The sequence below is a fragment of the Meriones unguiculatus genome, chromosome 21 (assembly GCF_030254825.1).
Source record: "Meriones unguiculatus strain TT.TT164.6M chromosome 21, Bangor_MerUng_6.1, whole genome shotgun sequence".
NCBI classification, from domain to species: domain Eukaryota; kingdom Metazoa; phylum Chordata; class Mammalia; order Rodentia; family Muridae; genus Meriones; species Meriones unguiculatus.
The window spans coordinates 57802923-57829745 of NC_083368.1; the positions used below are offsets into that span (position 1 = coordinate 57802923).

At 47.2% G+C, this 26823-nt stretch overlaps 1 protein-coding gene across 3 annotated transcripts in view; it reads right to left on the bottom strand.

The window, feature by feature from the left end:
- Positions 1 to 25331, bottom strand: part of Cep41 (centrosomal protein 41) — a 38099-nt gene extending 12768 nt beyond the window's left edge. The window contains exons 1-4 of one of the 3 annotated variants that reach the window (XM_021641327.2): positions 25211 to 25331; positions 13118 to 13181; positions 4298 to 4345; positions 337 to 398 (exon numbers count right to left, since the gene is read on the bottom strand). In XM_021641327.2, coding sequence (XP_021497002.1) covers positions 337 to 398; positions 4298 to 4345; positions 13118 to 13181; positions 25211 to 25243 — 207 coding nt within the window. In that variant the 5' untranslated portion in view covers positions 25244 to 25331. Of the gene's footprint in view, positions 1 to 336; positions 399 to 4297; positions 4346 to 7191; positions 7325 to 12636; positions 12771 to 13117; positions 13182 to 25210 lie in introns of those variants that run through there. The other 2 variants (XM_060373784.1, XM_060373783.1) reach the window with 2 other exon arrangements.
- Between the last annotated feature and the right edge of the window lie 1492 nt (positions 25332 to 26823).

Below are 26823 nucleotides of genomic sequence, written 5' to 3' on the forward strand. Positions count from 1 at the left end.
GATTACTCAGCACAGCAGTTCAGAACGCAGCTCAGTGACTCAACAAGGAATCACTTGTTTAAAAATTTTTCAAAAAATCTAAAATTGATACTTTTAGACCCCAAATTTAAGTGTGCAAAGCAAAATAAAACCTAAACCACAAATCTGGCCATTAGGAAGAGAAGGCAGCTATAGTCATGTCACGGGACTCTTCTCAGAGAGAAAATGGCCACACCATCCTCCCGTGAACAGCACCCATATGTACCATCTCATCCCCTCATGGTGAAAGGGCCCCAGACCACTCCTTGCAAAATGTGACTAGCATCGTGACTCCAAAAGGAAGACCACTGAACTTACCAGCTGGGCAAAAGTGGTAACTTTTAGTCTCTTGAAAAGTTCATCTTTTTTGTATCTATAATCTGAAAAAGCAAAATATGACATGCATTATGTGGATTCGTTTTGCTCTCTTTGGGCTGTTAACTTTTTCCAGTTATCAAGTTATATGGCGTTGCTTTCGAGGTATGAGCATGCTTTTATGCATATCGTTTGATTTCACAGTGTACACAGGAGAGGTAAGGTGGAGGTTTCCCACTTTCCCCTGGGACACCTGAGGAGCCTTCCTCTGTCTCCACCACAGCCATACTGTGTGGCACGCATTCTCATGAGCTGCCTCAGTCCTTTTCAGAACAAAGCAGGGGGCAAACAGATGATGCCAGAGACTGGGAGAAGCTGAGTCGCCTCAGGACAGACAGCGGGAAGGATGCCTACACCCTGGATTCTGACTCGGCCTCCAAAGAGAGCTAGAATTTCTTCCTGTGCTTGTGAACTATAGCAGAGATGTGAGATGTCACTTGTATGTGTGCTGGGTACAAGTTATGGTTGGGCCTCATCAGTTAACTGCTGTTTCTTTAAAGAGTCAACCTAGTCATACCGACACGAAGAAAGCTCTGGAGGCACACTGTTCAGCAATGAGAAGACACAGCAGCACTGCAGTAACCGCGCACTTGGAAATGATTCCGACGGTAAATCATGCTTTGTGTTTTCACCACAACAAAAATAAAGCCAAATAAAACTAGCCTGCATTCAATCAGCATCACCTTTTCAGTTCTGAAATATAACTCAAATGAGGGTGCCTCTCCAGGTATGGCAACAGCTCTTTGTACCAGCCAGGCATGGTAGAACAATCTGCAACCGTAACAACTGGGAGGCAAAGGCAGCGGCATCCTGAGTTTAAGACCAGCCTGAAACCAACAGCAAGACCTCGTCTTCAAACAAAGAAAACCACATCTTCGTATCACATCTAACAAACAATAAATGCTGGGACAATTTCGGTTTTCTAATATTTGCTCTGAAGATTCTCACCAGAAGCTCGCTTCCTGAAGTTTTTCTAACAATGATGCTAATTTTAAAGCTCACATTGTTGAACTCTGCCCGCCTTTCTCCTTCCTTCCTGTTCATGGTTTTTACACTGGTGCTCAGACTCCTTAAAGACTGCCTCGTTATTTCAGAATTACTAAAGGTTAGCTGGATAATTGCCATGGCCTTCACAGAATGTCTCACAAACCGAGACTCCTAGCAACAAAGGAAAGGATTAAAGGTGTTTAAGATTATTTACTTGGTGTTACTAATCAGTTCCATGAATTCCCCCTTAACTCAGCACAAACCGGATGGTTACTTTGGAGGGTAATCTAAGCTTGATTTACCAAATATTTCAATAATTAGAGTCAGGAAATAATACTACCTTAAAACTACCCATCTGTTAAACATGTTACGGCTTTTCTTGCAGGGAATTAAAACTTCCCTGTTTTAAATATCTTGAAGAGAGCAATTTGGCAAGAAGACTATTATTTCTAGAAAGTTCTCAGAGCAGCTTCTACTGGATAAAGTAAGTTAATAAATATGCCTCGATACCAATCCCAACAGGCTGAGCAGAGTCCTCAGAAGAACAAGCCAGTTGTTAAAGCATTTCCTTCAAATTGCTACCAACCTGCCCAACCAAACTCATTTTTTAAATCAAAATAACAATAAATTAGATAATGGAAAAGCCACTACCTTTCAAGGAGCTTACATTTTGACACCTATCCATTGGTACTCTTTTGGTACAATTATACAGATTGAAATGCCTGTAAATAGCAAATGTGCACATTTAACCCCTCTCTGGATAAACAGTCTATACTGGATGAACAGCAAACTTCCTACAGCCTGTAGACTATCTTTCGCATGAGCCCTTGGAACCCAGCGCACCCTGCGGCTTGGGTGCTACGTACCTGGTTCTGGCTTAGGAAGAGAGCCATCAGTAGGACTTTCTGACATTATTAGCCGGAGATAAAAGATCAAGCCAAAGCCTTACGCAGAGCTTTAAACTGTACTAAAAAGGATTGCTTGGACAAGCCTGCTGCTCTGTCCTCGCAAGAGCAAGCACAGCTTTAAGAGTGGAGCTTCTGCTGCCTGGAGCTCCCAGACTCTTCAGGACACAGATTAGATACACGATCAAGCTTTGCTTCTCTAGTGAGTCCAGGGTCCAGTCGGCCTCTCTCGAGTTACTGGAAGGACAGAGACCTGACTATCTAGGATGTTTCACACTGGGTCCAGCTAGTGTCATTTAACCACCAGGTACCAAGAATGGGCTTTGTCAATGGTCAATGGCAGAGAGCATCGTTTTCCCCCAGGTACAGTGCAAAGAATGTTCAGGTTACAAAGGATTTCTGCATTTTCGGGGTTCTGTCAAAATGCTTTACTAGCAAAGAAAAGAAAGTTGAGCTCACAGAGGAAGGCAAATCAAAGAAAGCAACAGAACTAGGTTTGTGATTTCAGACAGACGTGGCAGCTGAGGTGAGGCCAGTGCAGAGCCGGGTCTAGGATGTCAAGAAACAAGGCCGCATTCTCTTCCTGTTGGAACCAAGAGAATGCCTGAAGCAGAAAATGAGGGAAGGCACAGGTGCCAAACCAGACTCCAAAGTGCTTCTGTCCGGAGGAGCACAAAGCATCGGGTGCAGAAGTCAAGGAAGGAAGGCGAGTATGTTCAAGGATTCAATTCCAGGAGTGGTTCTCTGGAAGATAGTCTCCATTGAAATTTTGGAGACTCTGAAAACCATACTGTGCTCTTAAGAAATGTTTGAAAGCAAGGTTTAGCCGATCTGGGTAGAACAGGACTTTTTTTTTCTGGGACAAGTTCCCGGGAAGGACACGTGAGCTCGCATGCAGCTTCAGATGGAGGGAACTGAAAGAGGCCATCAGCCCAAAGAGAACAGGCCAGCGGGTGCTGCTGCAAACCGTACTCGGACCGAGGCCGATGGCAGGGCTGAGTCGGTGAGTAGACAGACTTTCTTTCATGGTTCAGAAATGTAACACACCTTATATACTAACAGAGATAACTGATATCACGTACAATGAAGAAGGCTGCTTCGTTTTACATGTAAACATTATATATTTATTTCACATTAAATACATATTTTAAAGTGTCTATAGACTGGGTCTTCTAGCTGAGTGTAGCAAATAAAGAGGCAGAAGGCCATCCCCAGGCCACACCCCCTGTGGGTTTCTTACATCATGTAATTCAAATGGGACGTTATCTTTTTAAATTAAAAGATCTGCTGTGTCAAGAAAAAAAAATTCTGGTGTATTTCAGAACTGTAATTTCCCTCCCCAGAAGCTGCATGTTAGCAGAGCCAAGCCCTGAACTGGGGTAGGAGTGCCTCTCCCTACTACTGGCCAAAACCCTGGCTCCCTGTTGTGCCACACAGAGCAGATCTATCCTAGAAAACAGATGTTCGATGTCTTCTTTAAATCTGGCCTCAACATGTACATTTTGTATCGACTGGTTTTGGACACAGACTGAAAACTGATGATTCTTTGGGGGCACTGCATCCTCTGTAGGCTAGCTCCTAACTGGTGTGCATGAAATACGGTTTTTAAGGAAGGAAAACAGATTGCAATGCATGGCTAATGTAGAACACTAAGTCGAGTGGTTTCCTCAGACCTCTTAGTCCTTCATGAACACTTGCCAGCAAATACAACAAGATTATGAAGAAAGCTATTATTACCCTGTCTCAGGTATGGACCAATTAAGAAGAGAGGACGGAGCCCCAGAGAGAACGACCACAAAGATTGCAGTCCAACAAAACCACACACCTGGGCTGTGGCTGGTCCCGCACTCAAACTTTAAAATCCCCTCCAGAGTGTAAGTTGAGTAGTCTCAGGCAGCTGCAGGCTCACCTGGCCCCCACAGCCCCCACACACGGCAGCTGCGGAGGGCAGGGGCTGCTAACCAGCCACTGCAGAGCTCGCACTTCTCCCCAGCCACCAATGGTGTACTCACTTTTTTTAATCTCTTCTAGCTTCTCAATGTATTTGGTCATGCTGTTACCTAGAAAAGAAGACAAGTCTTAGCGATGCTTTACTGTTAGGAATGAGGCTGAGAGTAAGCACCCTCAGCTCCTCTGTCCTGTTACTAGAGAACTTGGGACAACAGGCAAATGAGCCACACGTGGTCCACGACCTTTTAGGTTAGGTAGCATCAGCCAGGGAGGGAAGGGAACGGAGGAAGCGCTCTGCTCCACTGTGGTTCAGTGGTTTCAGGCAACGCAGATGACATTTACAGCCTGCATTCCCTCATGTTTCCCTTTTAGAGTCAGAGGTTTCTTCCTCCTTACACCCACCGTAGCCTTTTGCGGTTAGATATACAGAGGAAGATGAAGAAAGAAGCCATCGTCTTTGGATGTCTAACGTCCGCCTCCCTGGCTGCCCCAGCACCTCTCTCCACCCACCCTGTCTCTGTGGCTTCTCCTCCTTCCACCCTGTATGCCACTGTTGATGCTGATGCTGCGGCCTGGACCACACAGTCTGGGCACTCACATCCACGCTGCACTGGGTGTGCCGAGGGCCCACTGTTGAGCACGCCCAGCCCTCGTGTTTTATGGTTCTACAATATGCAGCACCACCCAAGGTGGTTTGGAGTGTTCTCATGCTTTAAAACTGGTCCAGGACCATTCTGGTTTCCAAAGGAACTAAATTCTGGCTTTCAGGCCAGAGCTGCTGTTATTACTTTTTTAAACGCAGAGCGCTGCAATTCTATTTGATTCAACATGGCCAGTCCTACCTCGCACCTAAACATGCGAAATGAAAAACAGTCAAAACAATTTTTCATTTAAACCTTGAGAGTCAGCCTAACTTCAGAGCAGTGTTTCCTTCTATGAATGGTATGAACTGACATTTGAGAGCACAATTTTGAACTTTTCTTCACGTTTGAGAAAGAAACTGAGAGGAAAAAAAAAAATCCCATCTTAAACTCAAAATTTATTTTCAAAATAACACCATACTTAATTTGTTATTAAAATTTTACCATGGATTCATCACAGAATAAAAATCCACTGCTTTGGGGTTATTTTTAATTATTACTGCTACTTTTGTCTGTTTTTATTTTAGGACACACTCTCCATCAGGCTAGGGAGGTTGCAGTATACCCCTAAACTGAGACGGTGTCCTTCCAGAAGCTCAGACAGCACGCAGGGCTGCTAAGGAGGCCTGAAGCCTCCTCAAGACAAACCCTGAGCAGGTTTCAGAAGACCCTCCCAAGCCACCAAGATCCAGACAAGAACCAAATACAATTTGTTTTAGGCGCTTTGGTTTTCTTTCTTTCTTTCTTTTTCTTTTTTTTTTCTTTCTCTCTCTCTGTCTCTGTCTCTTTCTTTCTTTCTTTGGCCAAAGCTTTTTTCCTCCTTTTGTGGGGAGGATATACAGAGGGAGAGAAAGAAAGAGCCAATACTCCTTAAAGTCTAAAATAAGCCTTTTGACCTAAGACTTGACCCAGGAATTCCACAGCAGAAGCCATCATTCTTCCTGACCCCCACCCCTCTTCCCTTCTGCAGCTCTGAACTCAAGTGTGGACTTGCAAGGCGACACACCGAGTTCTGAAGAGAAACCCAATTAGTTTGCTGCTCAGCGTCTGCCAGTCTTATCCTGAAAACACTTGACACGGGAACCCTAGTGACAGGTCCCTTCCTGTCTCTGACACCGTGTGTGGTTGAAGTGGCAGTTTCTTTGGGTTTAGAGGAGCTTCGCGCAATCTAGTCAGAAAGCTGGGAGAAAAAAGCCTCATCAATTTGCCCAGCAATGCGGCAACTCAGCAATTATTTGAGGATTAGCATTCCCAACCTCCCGGCTTCTTGCATGGTTCACAGAACCGCCTGGCTCTTCTACTTGTGTTTTATTATAAATGGTAGTGGAGACTGAACCCTAGGCTTCCTGCATGGCAGGCAAGGACTCTACCCTAAGCTATGACCACAGTTCTCCTGTGGCTTTAAAAAACACTGTGACCTGTGGGAAGTGCTCCTTCTTTGAGCACAGGACCATCTGATCATACAGTTCCCTGAGGAATGGAAAACAACAGCCAGCCTCACTTATTAAATAAAAATTAAATAAAATGTTGTAGCTACAACTAATTACTCTTTCTACTAACAAAGTGTCTAAATTTTATTTTTATGTTTTTTATTTTTTAGTGCTTCAGTGCTAGGGACTGAGCCCTGGGCCACATGTATACTAAGTAAATGCTCTACCAATATTCCCTGCAGCTCTGCACAGCACCCCCACCTCCCCCAGAAGGCTCAGAGGAACGGCTTCCCCACCTAGCATTTGTTTTTCCTACTGAAGGAAAAGGCAGGAAAATGAAAACCTCTTGCATTTCTACAAATACTTGGCAAAATTATGAGCAGATCTAAGAGGGCTAGTAACAAAGACTCTTTTCTTTACAGAAATTCCTTCTTCCAGGTATGGAGAAGAAAAGACAGTGGAGGGTTTCCACACTGCTTCCGCTGGAGAGAGGACACAGTAGGACCACCACCCCTGGCCCCTTGTAAACGACTGGAGTAAGAGAGGTGGCATTTTAACACAAATTTTATAGCAATGTGTCAATTAAGTGCTTTATCTTACTACATCTAATTGCAACAAAATGACTAAAGATGGACGAACTTCATAGGTCACTTCTTTACAAACATGTCTTTTATACCAAAGAAGCCCGAAAAGCTAATCTTTTGAGACTTTTTAAAATCAGGTATTATTGTTAAATTTTCCTAAATAAGACTAATTAAAAAGCCAAACAAAGCAGAAGAGCTCAGCGGCTGGCCACTGCCCACACTGCCGACCTTGCCGGCACAGTCCTGCTGGCTGCCCGGAGCTCGGCAGCTTTCCTTTTCCAGCATCTCTGCACTGGCTTACCCAGCAGGAAGCAGCCTTGCCTGCCCGCATCCCACAGCGAGCAGCTCGCCCCGCTCACAAGGCATTGCTCGCTGACTGGACCGCCGTAGCTACCTTTCCACAGGGAGCCTGGGGCCATTTATCTGCGCACATCCACATGCACACTCGCAATCCTCACTCCTGTATTCTAGCAGAGGAGACGGAATCCACTGCCTGGGTGGAACAGACTACAGAGCTCCACTATTTGAAGCATCCTTAGAGTAAGTTATTCTACAATGTAAACAGCCACATCTGGATTTGGCTTGCGTTTCACATGCCTGATTTCCTGATTTTCTTTAAACGATGTGCAGCTTGATTGATGCACAGTTATGTTGCAGAGCACACATGCGAGCCATGGACTCGGGCAACCTGGAAATGCCTAAGGCGGTATGTAACTTCCACCTTGTTCACCACTGAAGTTGCAATGAATGATACCTAACAAGGGTTCCACAATCTGAATCAAGACAAAGAAACAACTCAACTCCATCAGTAGCCCTGTGCAAAGAGAGAGCACAATCGATTTGTGGAGTGACTCACTGCTTTGATTTTTTTTTCCCTATTGTGTTCCTATAATTTAATAACATTATTTGTACCGAGCATGTAACAAAAGCAAATGATTCTGAGCGGCAGTAATCTGGAGAGGGTAAGATTTATAAGGCAGGAATTCAGTTGCTAAGAGACAGCTCCACAGCTTTATTTTTCCTTCAATATTTCCCTCCTCTACAGAGAAGTTCTTTTGGCTCAGAAGGAGCAGGAAGTGTGAAAAGAGGCACAGTGGTCCTTTGTTAACCTAGATGAGCTGTACGTGGGTCTACAGCTTTCTGGTTTGTAAAAGCTTTTCACATACATTCCTTCCTTTGACGTAAGAGACAAATCAAATACCAAATAAAAATGAAGCGCATGCAGCCTATAATGAGCTTAAGACCAAAATTATTAGCGATTATCCAGGAAAGGTAGAGACTGACGGAGAGAAAAGGAAATGCTCAGGTGTACAGCTGTAACAAAAGGAAGGTGACATCCACAAGAAGAAAAATCCTCTACAAAACACTGAGTGGAGGACGGCTACAGGATTGGAAAGCTAAGGAAATGCAGAGGATTGAAAATAGAAGTGAGAGGACAATGCAGTGATGATGAAAGATGAGGTTGACACGGGGAAGCCGGGGGTTTAGGGAGTATCCCTAAATGAAGCCTGTGGGGTTGCAGAACAGAAACACTGAAAGAGGCTGCTCAGAACACCCGGAGCTGGGACTGGGCAGAATGCCCGCAGGGGAACAGAAAACAAACACCTAGGCACCTATGAAACAAAGGAAATTCTGGAGGTCCAGTGTAACTCTGAGGTGCCAGCCACAGCCATCCGCAGGGTTCAGGTTTCTGTGAGCAGTTAGTCAGGAGTACAGAGACCAAGTTGTCTCTTCCAGTAGGAAGCGAGCAGCCTTTCAAGAAGATAAGACATGCCACAGAATTCTTGATTTTGTGTGTGCCGTGATTAATTCCAGATTGATCACTGATTTCTGATTAAAGGCTCACCTAATTACCCTAGAGCCAGAGACTGCTTACTCATTCTGTACATTTCCACGGCTCTGGCTGCAGAGCTTAAAAACACCAAACAGAACCGTGTGGTGGTGGCGAATGCCTGTGACCCCAGCACTTGGGAGACAGAGGCAGGCAGATCTTTCTACACTCAAGGCCAGCCTGGTCTACAGAGTGAGTTCCAGGACAGCCAAGGCTACACAGAGAAACCCTGTCATGAGAAAACAAAAACCAAACCCAAACCAAATCTCCCTGGTGAAACCATGCTGCAGCTCGGGCCTCTCGGTCCCTCTTAGCATTTCCTTAAGCAGGACTCCTCAACATTTTCATTATGGCGTTGATAGCCTGTGGGCAAAATGATATGTTCAGAGCTGCTGTAGGCCTTGCTAGCCACAAAAGGCTAGCAGGCTGGAAGCTTAGCATGTAACCCACAGGCTCCACACATCAGAGAGGCCAGTCACAAAATGCTTGGAAATGCAAACACTAAAGAACTCTCCCTAAAGCTGATTAATGGCTAAATGTGAAACACACAAAAAACCAAATGCTAGAAAAGGATTTTTCTCCCACACTGCCTATAAAATAGTTGGGAGCTTGAAGCAATAAGGCATGCTTTGGCCCTTCTAAAAGCTATTACAAAGCTAATGTGAGAGACTTCTGCTTCTAGAAAAGATGGGTAGGTGTAATTTACTTCTCTGGTCAAATCCCACAAAAACCCCAGACAACCCACAGAATGGGAATATACATCTGAAAATCATATTTCTGCTAAGAGTCTGGTATCTAGAATAAACAAAAGAACTTAAAATGTGGAAAAATATCCACTTTTAAAATGAGCAAATGATCTGAATAGACACTTCTCCATAGGAAATATACAAGTGCCAATAAGCCCCCGAGTGTCCAATATCATCGGTCACCAGGAGCACAATCTGGAGTACAGTCACATGAGACACCCCGGCTCATCATGGTGGACATGGCCAGGATGGTGAACAAGGCAATGGTGAGGACCTGGAGGAGACACAGCTCCCCACCCCATTGCTGATGGCAATGGGAAGCAGTGTGGTTTAGTTAGAAGAAACTGGCATGTCCTCAGAAAAACAAGTATCATCTGACCAGTAATTAAACTCCTCAGGAGAACCAAAAACACATGTACACAAAAACTTGCATATCCTGATGTTTTTAAGACACACCATGAGCAAAAAGTATGAATATCCAAATGTTCATCACTGGCGCGTTGGGAAACAAAGTATGGGATACCCATTCAATAGAACATGGCTTGGCGATGAAGCGGAATGACGTGCGGACGCACGCTGTGGTGCAGATAAACTCGGCGTGCCCTGCACTACATTAAAGGGGACAGATGCAAAAGGCGACATCCTATACACCTCCATGCACATGCATGGTCAGCACAGGCAAGTCCACAGACAGGCAGGCCCACAGTTCTCTCCAAACTGATAAATAATTCCTGCCCAACAACCAGGCCTTTTATAAATGTAAATAAGATCATTCCAAGATTTGTGTGAAAAAGTAAAGAAGTTAAAGTAATTTTGTACAGAAAAGGTCAGAATGAGCAGAAGGAGGCTAACCAGCTCCAAGTAGCCAGCTTACTGTGAGCGAGCTACATCAAGGATGTGCAGTGCCAGCCAAAGGCGGCGTGAGCAGATCAAGCGGACAGAACAGAGTCCCTGCAATAAGCCCACGTGAGTGTCCTTCCGCCTGCTGACCAGAAAGGAGGCAGCAGAGCAGTGCGACACCCCTCAGGGAGCAAGCGAACCTTCATCCATGCCGGCCATTCTTACGCAGCAGCAGTTCACAATGTAGCATGGACTTAAATGTAAAACCCAGAGACTTTAAGGAAAAAAAACCGTGACAGAAAAAGCCTCTGGAATGTAGTTTAGGCCAAGGTTCTTAAACTGGATAATGGAATTATGATTACTAAAAATGGACCTCATTGAGATGAAGTTTTTATTCTTCAAAGATTGTCTGGAGGAGGAAAAGACAAGCTGCAGATGGAGAAGGGAACTTGCAAACTGCGCCCCTCACAAAGGACGGGTGTCTAGAATAGATAAGAAGCTGGAAATTCAATGGTAAAAATGCAAGTAATCCAGTCCGCACAGGCATTTCAGCAAGGAAGACAGACAGAGAGCAAGCACACACAAAAGCCTCCTCCTGAGCTCTCAGGCAAGTCTGAAAGTGCAGTGATGGCCACTCCAGGCTCCTCAGTGTGGTAGAGTAGAGTGGGGCCGACGCCGAGTGCGGGTGGAGTTGTGGAGAAGACGGCCACTCACCGGCTGGGATGGTACAGCCACTCGGGAAAACATTTAACCATGTGTTAGCACGTGAAGGCAGAGGCTGGAAGCTCAGGCAGGCAAGGCCAGCCTTGATTATCCAGGGAGGTGAGGCCAGTCTGAGACCCGAAACAGTCTCCAAAAGAGACACGACAAAAAAGCAAACTGAATCAAACCAAAGTACGACATGACCCGGCACCGGTGCTCTCGGCACTTACTCCAGAAAAAGTGAGACCTGCTCACACAGAAGTCTCGAAATGAACGCGTACAGCACTCTTTAAAAGAGCTGTCCCCAGCTGTAAACAGTGCTACTGTCCTTCAACAGGCGGGTGATTAAGTCAAGTACGGCCATACCAGGGAAAACCAGCCGGCAACAAAGAGCAACTGCTGGCACACACACCGGAAGCTCCAGAGAGCTCTGCCCATGAAGGATGTTCACCCCGGCCGGGCACGGGTGGCTCTGCGGTGGAGCAACAGCCTCCCACGGCTCTGGCACCCAGCCCACTCCCCAGCAATACACATGTAAAAAGGAGCCAAAGAGTGCAAGGACACAGTCCAAACGGTGTATCCGCCTAGCTCCACAAATGCAGCCCTTGAAAAAATGACAAAATGAGAGACTGAAGAGAGCTGTGGAGATACAGCAGGACGGGAGCGGGACGAAGACAGGCTCCTAAGGGAAGGCAGGGATCTCTGCGGGGAAAGCCTGCTTCAGCGCTGCCACACACACTGATGCTCCTGTCACCATAGCAATCGTGCAGGCTGAGAGGGACTGGGTGAAGAGTATGGAGAATTCCCATTCACCCTTACAACGCAGGGGAACCCAGTTATCTCAAAATAAAGACCTTACCTAACAAAGAGAGCTTAAGACTCTCAGCATAGGAAAGGATTCCAACATTTATTATGCACTATGAAATCAGATGTTAATTATTGCATTAAAATTAAATTTCAGATACCATTATTAAGTCAAATTTTGGTTATGGTTTCAACTAAAGAAATAGAAGGGGCTGGCACAAATTCCTATTTGATGTCCATGAGAAAAAAATTATTAAGGTATAGCTAAATCTAGATGTTTGAAATAAACCTGGGCTCTTAAATATTTATTTACTTGTTTGTTCTTTTAATTTATTGTGGTACAAGAAATAGAACCAAGTAAATCATAAAATCTCCACGTCACAATTTTCTCCTCTGAAACAATAATATTTATACTTGCCAACACAGAATATATGCAAGAATAAGTATCTGTGTAGCATGGGAATATTTTGTAGAAATAGCACATGCCAATCTGAAAACATTTGCATCTAGGCTAGTGAGGAAGCCGCAGAGCCGAAGACAATGATTTTCAAGATTGCAGAAAGGGAAAGGGGGTTTAAACAGCGTTGACCTGCCCTTCATCTTCCTAAGGTGTCTCAGAAACTGCTGGAAAATTCTGAATCGTGAGGCAAAGGCTGAAGGAAAAAACAGAAACGAACAACCCAACCTCACAAGACTGCAGCTCCGTGGGGATCTGGGCATCGGGAGTGCTCAGAAAGGCAAGATGGAGGTCGAGAAGGCTCTGGCGTTGCCTTTGACCTAAGGCAGCGCTAAGCCAGTCTCAGCCACTACGTTAGTCACTCACTCAGGTCCGTCGGCCCCCGCCTGAGTCTTGGTGGTCTAATTTCAAAAGCCACAACCCGCAGCCATCCTCTTGCAGAGTGCACACTTTTCCATGCAGTCAGCACCCTGCAAACCCTGGGCTGAACAAACGCTCCTGTCGCTGTCAGTTTGATGGAGGACACTTAGGGCACTCCAGGATGGAGTGCGGGCTGACGGCTACGGTGCTACGGCGTCGCCTGTGCCTCACTGGACGGCGGCTCCCGTTTCTAGGCGTTCCTGGATTCAGATGATTTCTGATGGGGTTAGGAATAAATGAAATCACGGGAGTGCGAGGCTTTTACTGATAATGTGAGAAACAGCTTTCAAAGATCTCAGGCGAGGCAACGAGAGGCTTCCCGCCATGGCTGATCCCAGCCCGATGGGCACTTTCCTGTTTATCAACAGCTGCTAGATTTTTTTTTTTCTACTAGATTTTTAAAAAATTGTTACTGATTTTCACTTACCAGTATCCAGTCTTGACTTGACATGTTGATACCTTGGGTTCTGTGGTATCCGTCTGGTTAGATACTACAAAGAAAGAAAATTCACAAGGACGGGGGTTAATGTGAGGATGGTGGCAGGAAAGAGGAGCATGTGCTAAGATTTCAGACCGTAAAGATGGAGGCTCAGGAGCCCAAGTGTGTCTTCCAGACAGGGCCCCTCAGTGTGCCATCTCCCTGGGTGGAGGCAGTTACCTTCTTTCTATCAAAGCATTTCCACATTTCATCAACATAATCTCTGAGTACTGTATGCTAAAGAAAAAGAAAAACCTTAAAGATGTCTTCTGGAGAGGCAGTTCTGCCATCCTCTTTCTAATGTCACTCTTTGTATCATGGCTTCAGGGCCATCTCTGGACACTCCACAGCTCCCTACCCTTCCTACCGTGTGGCAGGCGGGACCCGGAGGCTCCGATGCTGGCAGGCTCTCTGGAGCTCCACAGACATCAGGGATGGCATCTGCTCGGCAGCAGAGGCTCGGGAGAGCTCCTGGCCGCAGAGGTGTCCACATTCTCGAGGTTAACACTGAGTCCACATGCAGACCATCCCCTATGAAACTCCTGTGGTGAATGGGAGAGCCGCTAGGGAAGGCCAGGCCCCAGGGAAGCGCTGTCCCGCCTGGGCCTCTCTGGTCTACAGACAGGAAAGCTGTGCTCTGCACAGGTGGGTACGTCTCTGACCTTCCTTCTCTGCATGTGTTTCCATGCTGTGTCGGTAGGGACTATCCCCCTAACAGGCCAGTTTAGACAGACAACTTCTCCTTGGCAAAACCCTTGTCCACTGTGGAGCTGTCTGAGGTGGAGACAGGCACTCTCCCCCTGGCCTCCAAGCTACGGAGGGAACCCCCTCTCATCTCCACAACTACATCTCTTCCCTGTGATTTTTGTGGCGACGGGGACAACGAAGAGTTCATGCTCGGGGGCTTGTTCACGGCAAGCACATCTACTAGTGCCACAGTCAATCAGTGATGCACACCGAGTTCCTCAGGAGAGAACATCAAACCTACACAGACTGGACCACTTGCCCCTGAAGTCAGCGAGGGGCAGGCCAGCACTCTGTGGGGGCTGGGGGATAAAGAACCACCAGGATTCCTTTGAGGATGGCCCACGGAGCACAGGGACAGCCTAGGACCTTCTGTTGGCCAGTCTGGGATTTCAGACACCAAGAAGGACTGTTAAAAACAGCACTGGGAAAGGCACTCGCTGCCAGCCCCAGGACCTGAATTCCATGCCTAGGGCACCCGTGGCGGATAGGCCGGGTCTGGGAAGTTGTCCCCTGGCTGCACTGTCCACACAGAGTGCACACACACTCGTGCACACACACTCGTGCACACACACATCGTAATCTTTACAAAACGAACAAAACTGGGGGAACCTACCAAAAATTACCCATTCTTAATTTTGCCAAGTAGGCACATAAAATCTCACAACTTCCACTTGCTATTTTATTTTTTAAGGTAAATATATTTATTTTTAAATTAAATCCATTTTTCGCCACATAAAACGTAAACCATCTGCTATTTTTCTTCTGCACTGAGGACTGAACCTAGGGCCTCTCACATGCTAGGCCACCACGTTACGCCACTACGCTCTAGCCCACCATCTGCTATTTCAATTACCTAAAAGGTGAAAAAAAGAAACCTCAGGGTAAAAAGGTCAGTGCCTTCATGTTATTAAAAAGCCAATGACGTCTGTTTTTCATTTCACACCAAGCAAGTAAAACCTTTATTATGAACACTGAGGCCCACTCCTCTGCTAGTGTTTGCAATCACTACACTGGCTTAGTAAAAGTGGTGGAAAACTTGTTTCTCCTTGTGATCAGTAATGGCTGCCTAGGGGAGCAAGCGGCAGTGACGTCGGTTCCAATACCATCCGTGGCTGAATGTGGAGAAGGTCCTTAAAGAACAGCACACAGACACAGAGACAGACTTAGGAGGAGTGCCCAGAGGCAGAAAACAGCATGAAAAATCAAATAGTGAACAAAATAAAATCACACACACACACACACACACACACACACACACACACACACACACACACACTGCTTCTCTTTTCTTCAGCTGAGGGACATTTTCCCCCTGGTCTATATTTTTATCATTTCTATACGCTATTTTCTGTTTTACTTCTGTTTTGTTTCCTAGCAAAGCTTCTTTTGAAAAATTCCAGGCTCGTCTCCACAGAGCCCTGGAGCTTTGTCCATACCTAAGCCAAAATAGCTGAGAAGTGAGGGTGCCTCTGGGGACCAGGCGTGGCGGCAGAATGAGGAGGGGGCGTGTGGACAGCTGCAGCTGCGAGGCCTCCCCGCCCCCGGTTTTCCCTTACACGCACTAATGAGAAATCCATACGCTGCTGGAGAAAAATGTCAGGTTTCTTTTCTGAGTTCTCATCTCGGTTCAGTTTTTCAGTCCTTTCTGGGACCAGAGCGACGTTAGCTGAGCTCTGTGCCACGCTGCAGTGCAGTGCCACAGGCTTGGAAGAAGAAGCATGGCCTCACACTTTCTTCCTGCAGACTCCCGCCTCGGGGAGGCTGCTGCTTGACCTACTGACCAACTTGCTTTGTTTCCATGACACACACAGGCCGGGATGGTGGAAGGGAAAGCATGGCAACTAGAAGCTGCTTCAGTATTCCGCCCCTGCACGCAGCCTTAGTGAGCGGCGCTCATCCTCTGGACGTGTTCCCGAGTGCCGGCTAGAAGCCGGTCCCCGTGTGCGACACAGAGGCAAGCCAGGCCTGGCCATCAGCAATTGCTCCCTGTAGACTGATGGGTGTGCATGTGACGAACAAGGACAGGAAGAGGGGATGGGAAGACAGGAGAGCAGCACCTCGTGAAGGCCGAGGGTCTGAGCCAAATTCTGAGGCCGTGGAGGTTACTCAAGTGACAGGAGCAGTGGTGCGTGCCACGAGGCACTGGTGGAGAGAACAAAGTGCAGAAGACGTCTCAAGAAACCTAGCGGTCACTGGAAGCCACGGGGAGAAAAATGACACAGGAGGGCCAGGCCAGGGCAGTTCAAAAAGGGCCTTCTCCTTCTTCCCAAAAAACCCAAGCACCTGCATCTTGTCCTATCAACCCGTGGATTTGCCAGCTCTGTGTCCAGGGACATTTCTCAGGGTGTCAGAACCCAGCAGTGGTGGGTGCTACCGGCATTTCCTAGTGAGAGACGGGGTACTGGTTAATATCCTCTAACACAGCCCAAGAGCCGGGCCGATGTCAACAGTGTGGAACTTGAGAAGCCCAAGAGAAGAAGACGAGGAGTCACTGAAGTAACCCTTCAGTGAGAAGGAGCAATAAGTTCTTCTTTACATTTTGGGATGATCGGTTTACACAATAGGGAGAATGTGATCACAGTCAAGAAAAGAGGCACAAATACCAGTGAAGAGACTCATGCTAAGGGGCTAGGAGGCCCTCAAAAGAAGAACGTTTCGAGAATCTTTGAAATGTAAGTGCTCCGTGGTAGAGCGCTTGCCTAGCGTTGTCCTCTCTGCCCCAAGCTTGGAAATGTGAAGTCAACATGGCTACTTAGCCACTGTACAAAAGAGGGCAGTGGCACTGTAACACACCCAGAGAAGGCAGCGGAAGAGGCATATGTGCAAGAGCACCCTGGGAAGTTTAGGGACACACTAAGTACGGGGTGTCAAATGTGAGAGTCTTGTGGGCAATGTGGACGCCGCCATCAGGAGAGAGCCAGGCTGAAAAGAAGTTTGGGAATTATCTAACCCCAGGTGGCACATGACTCCCCAGGGCTGGCCAGCATCACTCTGGGAAACAGTGGACACTGAGAAGACATTTCTCAACATTGCCAGGCAGGTGGGGAAGAGGCAACTTAGCTGAGATTCAAAAGAGGCCAAAGAAAGCGCATTACCCAAGTCACAGGGCAGTTGTAGGGAGAGAGAAGCCGTCAACTGGGACAACACTGTCAAATCTGAGAACAAGAGGTCAAGCAGGTGCAGGCAGATAGAAATCCAGGTCAAAGGATGGAACAGAAAAGTGAGTTTGCATTTACAAGCCAGGGCGCTGTTGATGGGCCTGGATGGAAGCAGTTTCAGCAAAGTCACAGGGGCAGAAACCACAGGTCAGATGGAGGGGCAGGGGACAGTGCATAGACAGATGTTCTTTTTGGCTTCTCTCTCCAGAGCTGCCAAGGCAAACTCACTCTCTCTCTCTGTGTGGTGGAGTTTATGTGCTTTAGGGAAAGAGAGGAGAGGTTTGAGGATGTTTACAGTTGAATAGGCAGAGCCAGGTGAAAAAGGTAACTTTTGATACGTATTTAAAACAAAGAAATAAGCTCCATGGTCTCAGGAAGCTCATCATGAGAGAGCAGGGAGTTGAGAGTATTTATGTGTGTAAATTACTACAGGCTTCTTAGAAATAACCAAATATGTCAAAGACCCTCAAGGGGCACATGGCTACTGAGGCACTGTCTTAGTCACTTTCCTGTGGCTGTGAGAAGCTACATGGCAAAACAGCGACCCAAAAGGAGAGGTTCACTGACTACATGTCCTGGTCATAGTCCATCGTGGAACAGGGCCTCTCCCTCATCGCTCAGTACGTCACAAAACCTTGTGCTAACAAAGGAGCACCAAGTGTCGGCCAAACACAACGAAGCAAGGCACAACAGCACATACCTGTGACCCAGCTCCTCTGGAGGGGTAGGTGGGAGGATTGTGAGTTCTAGGCCAACCTGGGCAACTCTGTAAGACATGCTCCCCACCCCCAAATCAACACACACACGCAAACACAAACATTAAACATGGAGGCCCATGTACACATCAGTACCATATGAGAGGCTCTAGAGGTCTGAGGGAAGACTGACTGCTGAGACGCTGCACTGAGAAGACAGGCATGGAAGAATGGGTATGAGATAACAAGAGGGATGGAAAAATATTACAAGTGGAAATAAATTCTAAGAGCAAAGCCATTTTAAAGGCATGTTTGAAAAACAAATTGCTGTTTGCTAAAGAAAGTTGAAAATCAGCAGAATGGCAACCGCTGCTCTCAGTCCGTGAGCATGGCCCATGTTGTTTGACACCTGACTAAGTGCGCTTTACCTACCTCGTCTCACTTAACTATTAGCTACTGTGAAGCTGAACTTCTGCCAGGGTTTTCCAATGACCTCACTGGGAAGTTTCCATGACTCTCCTGAAGCTCTGTGAAAGAGTCTGTGTACGTACATTTTCTCTGCTGGGGCCCTAGGTATCTACCAAAGTATGTATGTAATCCCCAAGCCCCTCCGTAACATGAGGATGTGGAAGTCTGCACCTGGAGAGAGGCCCCAGATGGAGAAGCCTGGCTGTTGGGGAGGAGTGAGTGAGGACCAGCTAGCTCTTCTCAGCAGTGCAGCATACTGAAAGCGCTGAGGTCTAAGTGTTCAGCACATCACTGCTCCACACAGCCACAGCCTACGCACAGGAGGACCGAGATCTGGGAAGACAGGACTGCTGGAGAAGGGTTAGTGAGAAGTTCACACGCAGTTTTTCTGAAGAAAAGTTACAACCAAAGGAAGGAACAAGGACAGGAGCAATGCCTGCACCACGGGCGCCGTTCTGATTTCCCAGCTCTCACAACAGGACACACATAAAGTCCCTGTACATTTGGCTCAGAACACCCCTACTTGTATGTCCACAGATGAGGGGAGTGAGTGCTGGTCTTCAGGTAATCCCACATTACAGGAGGTTTTGTTCAAAGAGGAACCTTAAAGATGGGTGTTTTAACTGACCCAGAAATAGTCACCGTGGCCCACAACTCCATGGACAGCAATTCCTACTTTCTCAGTGGCTCCTACTCATGGCAGCCTATATTTCTGAAGATGGAGTCAAACTTCCCCATCTGGTTACACTATGGTTTTATAGTGCCATGATGAGAGATGAGGCCTACCACCCTCATCTCCACACTCTGCTGAGTCTGTGGCGATGGAGGTGATGTGTGACTTCTAAGGCTGGACTCCAGCATTCAATCGCTGTTCCCATGCCAGCCACCCAACATCAAAAATCTACGTGCTAAGCACAGCAGATACTTTTCCTTAAACTTTCTTGATCCTTCTATGATATATTAAATTATATGATAGATTTTTTTTTAAAGCTGTTTCTATGGCGTTGGCTTCAGGGATCTCTCTCCTCTGACGTTCCATTGACATGACTCATTCCTCTGTCAGCCCCTTAACTACTGTTTCTTAGGATTCTACCTTCTCAATTGACACTCTCTGTCAAAGACTTACACTTGTTTCCTTTTATAGGCGTCTAATCTCCAAATGGTGATTTTCCCCTTAACTTCTCCTTTCTGCTTCAGACATATTCATTTACTCAAAACTATTTACTCAAAAGTGATTTACTCAAAGCTATTCATGCAAAAGTAGAGCTACTCTGCCTGCCAATGGGTAAAATAACCCTATCCCATGTCCTTGCAAGCATGTCAGAAAACAGACTCGTACATAAAATCATAGTACGTGATGGTGAAATGGAAGAGTGAAGAGGCAGAATGGATGCAGCTAGTCTCACGCCCTCTCAAAACCTCAGTAAGACTTCAGAGCCCTGAGACCCACAGAGAGGGGTCTGATCCAGGGAAGAAGTAATGAAGCGGCTGGCAGAGTAAGGCTCACCAGACATCCACAGAGAAAATGACTTGATGGGCCTATAACAGCGGAAGAGTAAGGAGAGCCAAGGAAAGCCAAGAGCGGTTTTTAAAAGGCCAAAGATTGCTGCCTCAAGCCTCCCCCACAGGGGGAAGTAAGGAAGTGGCTGAATAAGGGATGAGGAAAGCTTTGTGGAGCTAGCCCTCCAGATCACCCCCACCCCTGCACTAGGCAATTAGCCCTTGCCCATCTTGGTAAATGTCACCATCTGTAGCTTACTATCAACAGGTCTCTTCTCAATTAACAAAAAAAATTCAGTATCTCAATCACCTTTTAAAATCTCCTACTCAGAAACATAAATTGACAACTGAGAAGAGTGTTCCTTCAAAAGCAAGTGGCTCAGCTGGTACAGTGCCTTCCGTGCAAGCAGGAGGATCCATGTTCCATCCCCAGCACTCACGTTACAAACGGGGGTGTGAAACCCCAGTGGTGGGAAACACAGCAATAGGATGGGGCGGAGCACATTCCTGGAGCTCCCTGATCCGCCAGCCTAGCCTAAACCAAGAACTCCGGGTTCAGCGAGACCGTCTCAGAAACTGAGGGGGAGCACAGTAGAGGAAGACACTGAACGCCTGTGTGACCACACGTGCACAGGAACAAACATGTGTGTGCACAGACCACACCTACACCCACAGACAAACTTTGTTGTTGTTGTTGGGTTTGGTTTTGGTTTTGCTTCTGGTTTTTGAGACAGGGTCTCACCAGGGAGCCCTGGCTGTCCTGTAACTCACCACCTAGAGCAGGCTGGCCTTGAGCTCACTGAGCTCTCCCTGCCTGCACCTCCTGAGCGCTGGGGTTGAAGCCGTGAGACACAATGCCTGGCTTCACAAAGAAGCCTTTCCAAAACACAAAATAACTTTTAAAAAGAGACACCAGCGAACTGCCTCTCTCCTGACATGTGCTGAGAGGATGGTGTAAGTTAGCCATCTACCAGCAAAGGCGGGCCTCGCCTTCAACGGAATCAGCTGCCACCCAGATTTTCACGACATATTGTTAAGCGGGGAAAAATGGCAAGTCAAAACACCATATGTACAATACAACACTTATGTGAAACAAAATTACAATATAAATATCTCTTTGCCATCCAACATAAATTTTTCAGTATGACGTACACAGAGAAAGTTTTGGAAAGGATAATTATGAAAAAATTATAGTGATAGTAATGTGGGAAATTTTCCTACATTATTTATAAAAAAGTAGAATAAAAATTTGATAGTAACAATTACAAACAGTGATAATGATGTAGACACATTAGTCATAAGAACTGTAGAGTCAAAGTAAAAGCATACAGAAACTCCAGGAAAAGCAAAGAGCAGAAAGGAATTTAAATCCTAATTAGTATCTGTTGTCCAAAACCCAATATTTATGCAGTCACCATCAACGGCAGCAAAAAGGAAATAAAAGGTCAAGCATTAGAGCAGGAAGCCCAATGTAGAGGTTCATCCTGTAATCCTAGCACTCAAGAGACTCAGGCTGACGCTGGAGGCCTACTGTGAGTTTAAGGTTTGCCCAGGCAAACCAGATGTGAGACCCCATCTCAAAAGGAAGAACAAAAGAGTTGGGTGCAGTAGCACATGCCTGTGATCCCAGCACTAAGGGAGGCAGAGGCAGGGGGATCTCTGTGAATTCAAGGCCAGCCTGGTCTACAGAGTGAGTACAGGACAGCCAAGGCTACACAGAGAAACCCTGTCTCAAAAAAACAACCAAACAACAAAAACAAAAAAACAGAGCAAATGAAGAGGTTAGCTAGATCACAGACAATCACATAATCACATGGAAAGATTGCCAGTTTCCGTGTCCATTAGAGAGACAGATAAAAACTAAAACCATAATGAGGGTTGGCGAGATTACTCAGTGGGTAAAGGCACTCACTACCAAGCCTGGCAGCCGACATGGTGGAAGAAAGAACCAAGTCAGCTGTCCTCTAACTTCCACACAAACATCTTCCACACAAACACACGTTCCTAATGCCAAGACGGAGAACACTATGATGAGACAGCATCACCTAACTAGTCAGAGCGATGGAGTAACGCCGACAAGACCAGATGTTACCAACATTTTGCAAGATCTAAGTCTCGTAAGCTGTTAATAGGAATGAAAAACGGTACTGCCGTCTAGCGTTTAGTAAAATGCTGCTTCCACAGCTCAGCCACTGCACTCACCCATCTTACAGAAATGAAAGTTAGTCCACACAAAAAGTGCAATAATCTTTCTTCTAACAGCCCCACACTGTTTCACACGGGCTGGAGGCATTAATGAGCGAGCAGACTGGTCCATCCTCACTACAGGGTACCAGCCAGCACTAGGAAGTCACCTGATGCTTCGCCCTGTGTGTCTCAAGGACATTATCCTGAGTAGAAGAAAGCCACCTGAAAGGTCATCTATTGGGTGGTTCTCTTCCTGTAGCATTCTAAAAATGGCAATACAGAGATGGAGAACATATTTGTGGTTGCCAGGGATGAGGGAAGTTAAGAGAGGAAAATGGGTGTGATGGGAGGGCATCACGAGGGAGCGACTGCAGTAACAAAGTTCTTTACTGTGACTGAAGCTCAATGCATATGCAAATCTGGCTTGTATTAAACATATGTGACAAGATGGCCTAGAACTATGCACAAATTGTACAAGCTTTAATCCCTAGCTCTGTACTGTGAAGGGTGTACTGATGAAGGGCACACAAGACTCTGTCCTGTTTTACTACCTTTCTGCAAATCTATAGTTACTTTAAAATGGTTTTTTAAAGGGACCTCAGAGTGGAAAACAGAGCTCTGAGAAGTTAAAAAGATGGGGGTCTCGGAGATATTGCAGTCAGTGAAATGATGGCTGGGCGAGTCTGAGGAGCTGACAGCGATCACCAGAACCCATGTGAAGATGCTGGGGTCATATGCCTATAATTGCAGTGCTAAGGAAGCAGAGACAAACGCATCCTTGGGGTGTACTATGTAAACAGCATCTGAACAGAGTACCTGAGGGTGCTGACCTGTACACACACATGCGGACCCTGCCCCACATACACCCATACACATATAACACACACAGAGCACAATTACGATCAATACGAGAATTAGGAAACACAAATCTCTTTCTCTCTCTCTTGGATTTTCAAGGCAGGGCTTCTCTGACTGCCCTCAAAGTCCCTGTAGACCAGGCTGAGATCAAGGGTGTGCGCCATCACTGCCCAGCACAAAAAGACAAAAACAGATAGGCAGGAGATAAAAATAATAATTAAAAAATTCAGAGCCAGTTACACCGCACAGAATATCAAAATAATGAATCCAAGAAAGAGAGTGAAGGAAATGAAGTCAATGGTAAAGTAATTCAAGAAAAATTTACAAACTAGAAAGATACAAGTTTCTGCTGTTTAACAAAGTGAGTGAAAACAGACCACAACAAGGAATCTTTTTGTGAAATGTCATAACACCAAATGAAGCTTCCTGAGAGGAAAAGCAAGTCACAAAGCAACAGAGTATCTTTGGATTTTTCTACAGAAACACTGGTGTCTGGGTCACAGAGCAATGTCTTCAAGATGCTGCCGTTTTCCAATCAACAAGTCTATCCTCAGCCACAGTCAGGAAAATAAATAAATAAATAAATAAATAAAGTGGATGTAGAATAGAAAGTCTTAGATATGCTTTACATTTTGGGTAAATAAAAAGACTATGGATTCTTTCTCAAGGATTCCTGGAAAATGCCCTCCAAGAAAGGCAGTAACGACAGCAACTGTTTGTCCCGTCCTCCTCTAACACATTCCTCATCCTCTTCCTGCTTTCACTCATGAGAACCCATGAGTGGTCTCAGCTGGGAACCAGTCACCCATCTCAATGTCATCTCTCAAAGGCGACTGTATTTGCTGGAGTGTTTTACACCTAGTATTTCTCCTTAATTCTGCCCCTACTCTTAGCCTTAGTTTAGACATACGTCAACATAACCACCTAACAGACGTCTCTGCTTCTTGCCGTGGTCTGCTCAGCTCCATCCTCCATCCTGCGAGGACTGTAACTGCGCCTGAAATGCAAATCTGATCACAACACTAAGACCCTTTAACGCTTCCTGCGCTCTGATCAAAAGGCGGAATAATTAGACTATCACTCTAGCACTGCCTCCTCACCTCACTGTATCTGATATTGATACTACTTTAGTTCACAAAACATAGTTTATTTCTAGGACATACTGTTGACAAGCACACACTGTGGAATTGTTAAATCAAGAGAGCTGGAGTTCTCTTGGCTAATCTGAAATAAACGTTAATGTTTTAGCCATCCTGCTGTGCAATTTCAAAATTTTAGTTATCTTAACAAACTTTCTATCCTGTGACCAGCATCTCTTGGTCTCTGAAACCTCAACCCCAACTTCTGTTGACCATTACTCTAATTCGTACTTCAATGAATTGGGCTTTAGATTCCAAACTTAAGTGACTCTATGCGGTATTTACACAGTACTATCAAGGCTGGGTGCACACCTTTGAATGTCAGCGTGCAGGAGGCAGGTGGATCTCTGTGAGTTTGAGACCAGCCTGGTTCTCGGACAGGCAAGAGTTCCAGGGCAGCCGGGAGTTATATAGTGAGACTATCGTGAAAAGCGAAAAACATGAAATAAAATCATAGACATTACTATCGTGGCACTCCAACACACACGCTACAGCTTCGTCAGACACCAGCCTACAACTGGTGTGTGCTACAAAGGTGCAGAAGGCCCCTCTTGACTCGCCTCTTGCTCTGTAGACCTCTACTGAGGCTTGCTCATGCTGTTCTACCCAGAATGCTCTTCAACTGACTAGGGAACAAAGGGCCTTGCTGTGTTGGGAACCTTCCAGCTGGAGAACCACCTTGTCTCAGCTGGGTCCTGGCCTGCCCCATACACCTCAACTCCCGTCTACAGGCTTCCATCACTAGACTGGGAAGGGTCGAGACTTCCGTTGTTCTCTTTGTAGGCCTGGCACTTTGGTAAGAGTCAAGTGATAGCGGGTGACATTGAACTGCTATAGTGCAGAAGGGCGCTGAAGGTAAGCGAGAGGAACACAATGAAGGGTGCAAAGGGGTGCCGTGTTGGGCTGGTTGCAACAGCTCGGTCGGTTGCACCCCGACTCTCAGAAGTGACGGGCCCTACATCTCCTTCCACGTTTCGGGGGCACTTTTCACTTCTTGGCAAGTGTCAGCCTAGACTGGAAACTCCCGGAAGGCAGGGGCTGTGGCTTCACGTTCGCGGCTCCTCCGAGCCTCCCTGGGCGCCGTCGGGCCGGCCCCGGCGGGGAGGGCACGCCGGGCACCCCGGGCGCCGCCTGCCGCGGGGCCCAGGCCTGCCCCGCCCCGGCCCTGCGCTCGGCCCCCTCCTCACGCCTTCCGGGAGGCGGAAGTGGCCGGCTCTCGTCCCTGCCCACGTGGCGCCTTTTCCGGTGCGCCCGCCCCCGCCGGCTCTCGGGTCCGGACGCGGCCCTCACCTCAGGGTTCCCAATGTGCCTCCGGGCAGACATATCTGCTCCAACCGACCACGCTCGGGCTTCTAGCCTCACGTCTCGCCACTAATCTAGCCTCCTACCCCCACCCCAGCCCCGCTCGGCCGCCTCCCTGTAACCTCGCTTCCGATTGGCCCGGCCGGCCAGGGCGGCCAATGGGCGCCCCGCTTGCTGCGCCGGCCGGGCGAGCGCGAAGCCACTCAATGGTTGCCCGGGGCAACGCGGGACGCCCGCTAGCGCAGCTCCGAGCCCCGGGCCAGCCCCGGCCTGAGCGCGGGAAGGCAGGCGCGGGGGAGGGGAGGCCGGCGCCTGCGCACAGCGGCCGACGCGGGAGCGGGAAGTCAGCCCCGCTCGCCCCAGCCCCTTCCTTGCAGAGCCATGCTAACGAAACGTCGGGGCTACTACCCCTTCCGCGGTGGGCGGAGTGTTACGGCCCACGGTGGCTTAACGGCAACGACAGTGCATAGTTGATTATCTCCAGGTTTAAGTTATTATGCAAATTATGCAAAATAGCATAAGTAAACACTAATTATGGTTGCTGTAAAAGCTTTTAGTCTAGCTAAGGAACGGCAGCCTTAATTGCAAAGAGCACGCGCCGTTCCGCGTCTCATCATTCATTTAACAAGTGTTTAATAAGCACCTTAGGGGGAGAGCGGCTGCACGCTCTGTGGAGGATGGGAAGGATGACAAAACCCAATCCCGTTGTCATGGAAACCATTGTGACTCCTGCCACCAACCACCACCTGTTCTCATACCAGATCTGAAAATTGAGTCCTAGCACCTTTACAAAACAATTACCCACACAGTTTGATTCGTTTCCTAAGTGTCCCACCAAAGCCATCAAAATTCTTATTTCCCTCTTACAGGGAAGGAGCAGCACGGTAGCCCTTTGTCCTTCGCGCTAAGTCGTTTTTCCGGGAATGGAGAGAGGTCACACACTCCATTCCTGTTCATACTGGCTAGTTCTGAGCAAATTGTAACGTCCATGTGAGCTGCTGCAGGGTCTCTGCAGATGACCTTCTCCACAGCGCGGTCTCCCTCACCCTGTCCTCTCAGCTGCTTCAGGAACCTGGTGTTAGGACCACATCTCCGATCAAGTCGTTCAAACAGGCTGGACCTCCGGGATCTTGGAGCGTCTTCACAACTGGACCCTACACTCTGTTCACGCTTTATTACCTACCAAGGCTTATCTTAACCTTTACCATCTCCAGTCCTTTAACCCTTCTTCCACTCCCTCGTCATCCTACTAGCATAAAGGATTGGGGTCTGCAACAAAGTAGAAGGGAGGAGGGAGGAGGAAATTTATCAGATCTTTGCATAGGGAGCAGGAGCTTCTAGACACATTTAGGATGTATGCCCTTGTGCAGCATGGAGTGACCAAAGGGACGGGTAGGATGGCTTAGTGGACAGAGGTCTTGGCTGCCAGAGTGGATGAGGTCACGCCCAGGAACCTTCAGGGCTGAAGGAGAGGCTGTATCAAGGGGAGCTGTGCATCTTTCAGCTGGAAAACAAGGCACTAATGAAGTTACAGAACACAGTCGAGTCCCAAGAGCAGGAAGCCGACTGTCCAGACCACATTCTGCTGCTGTTCACCAAGG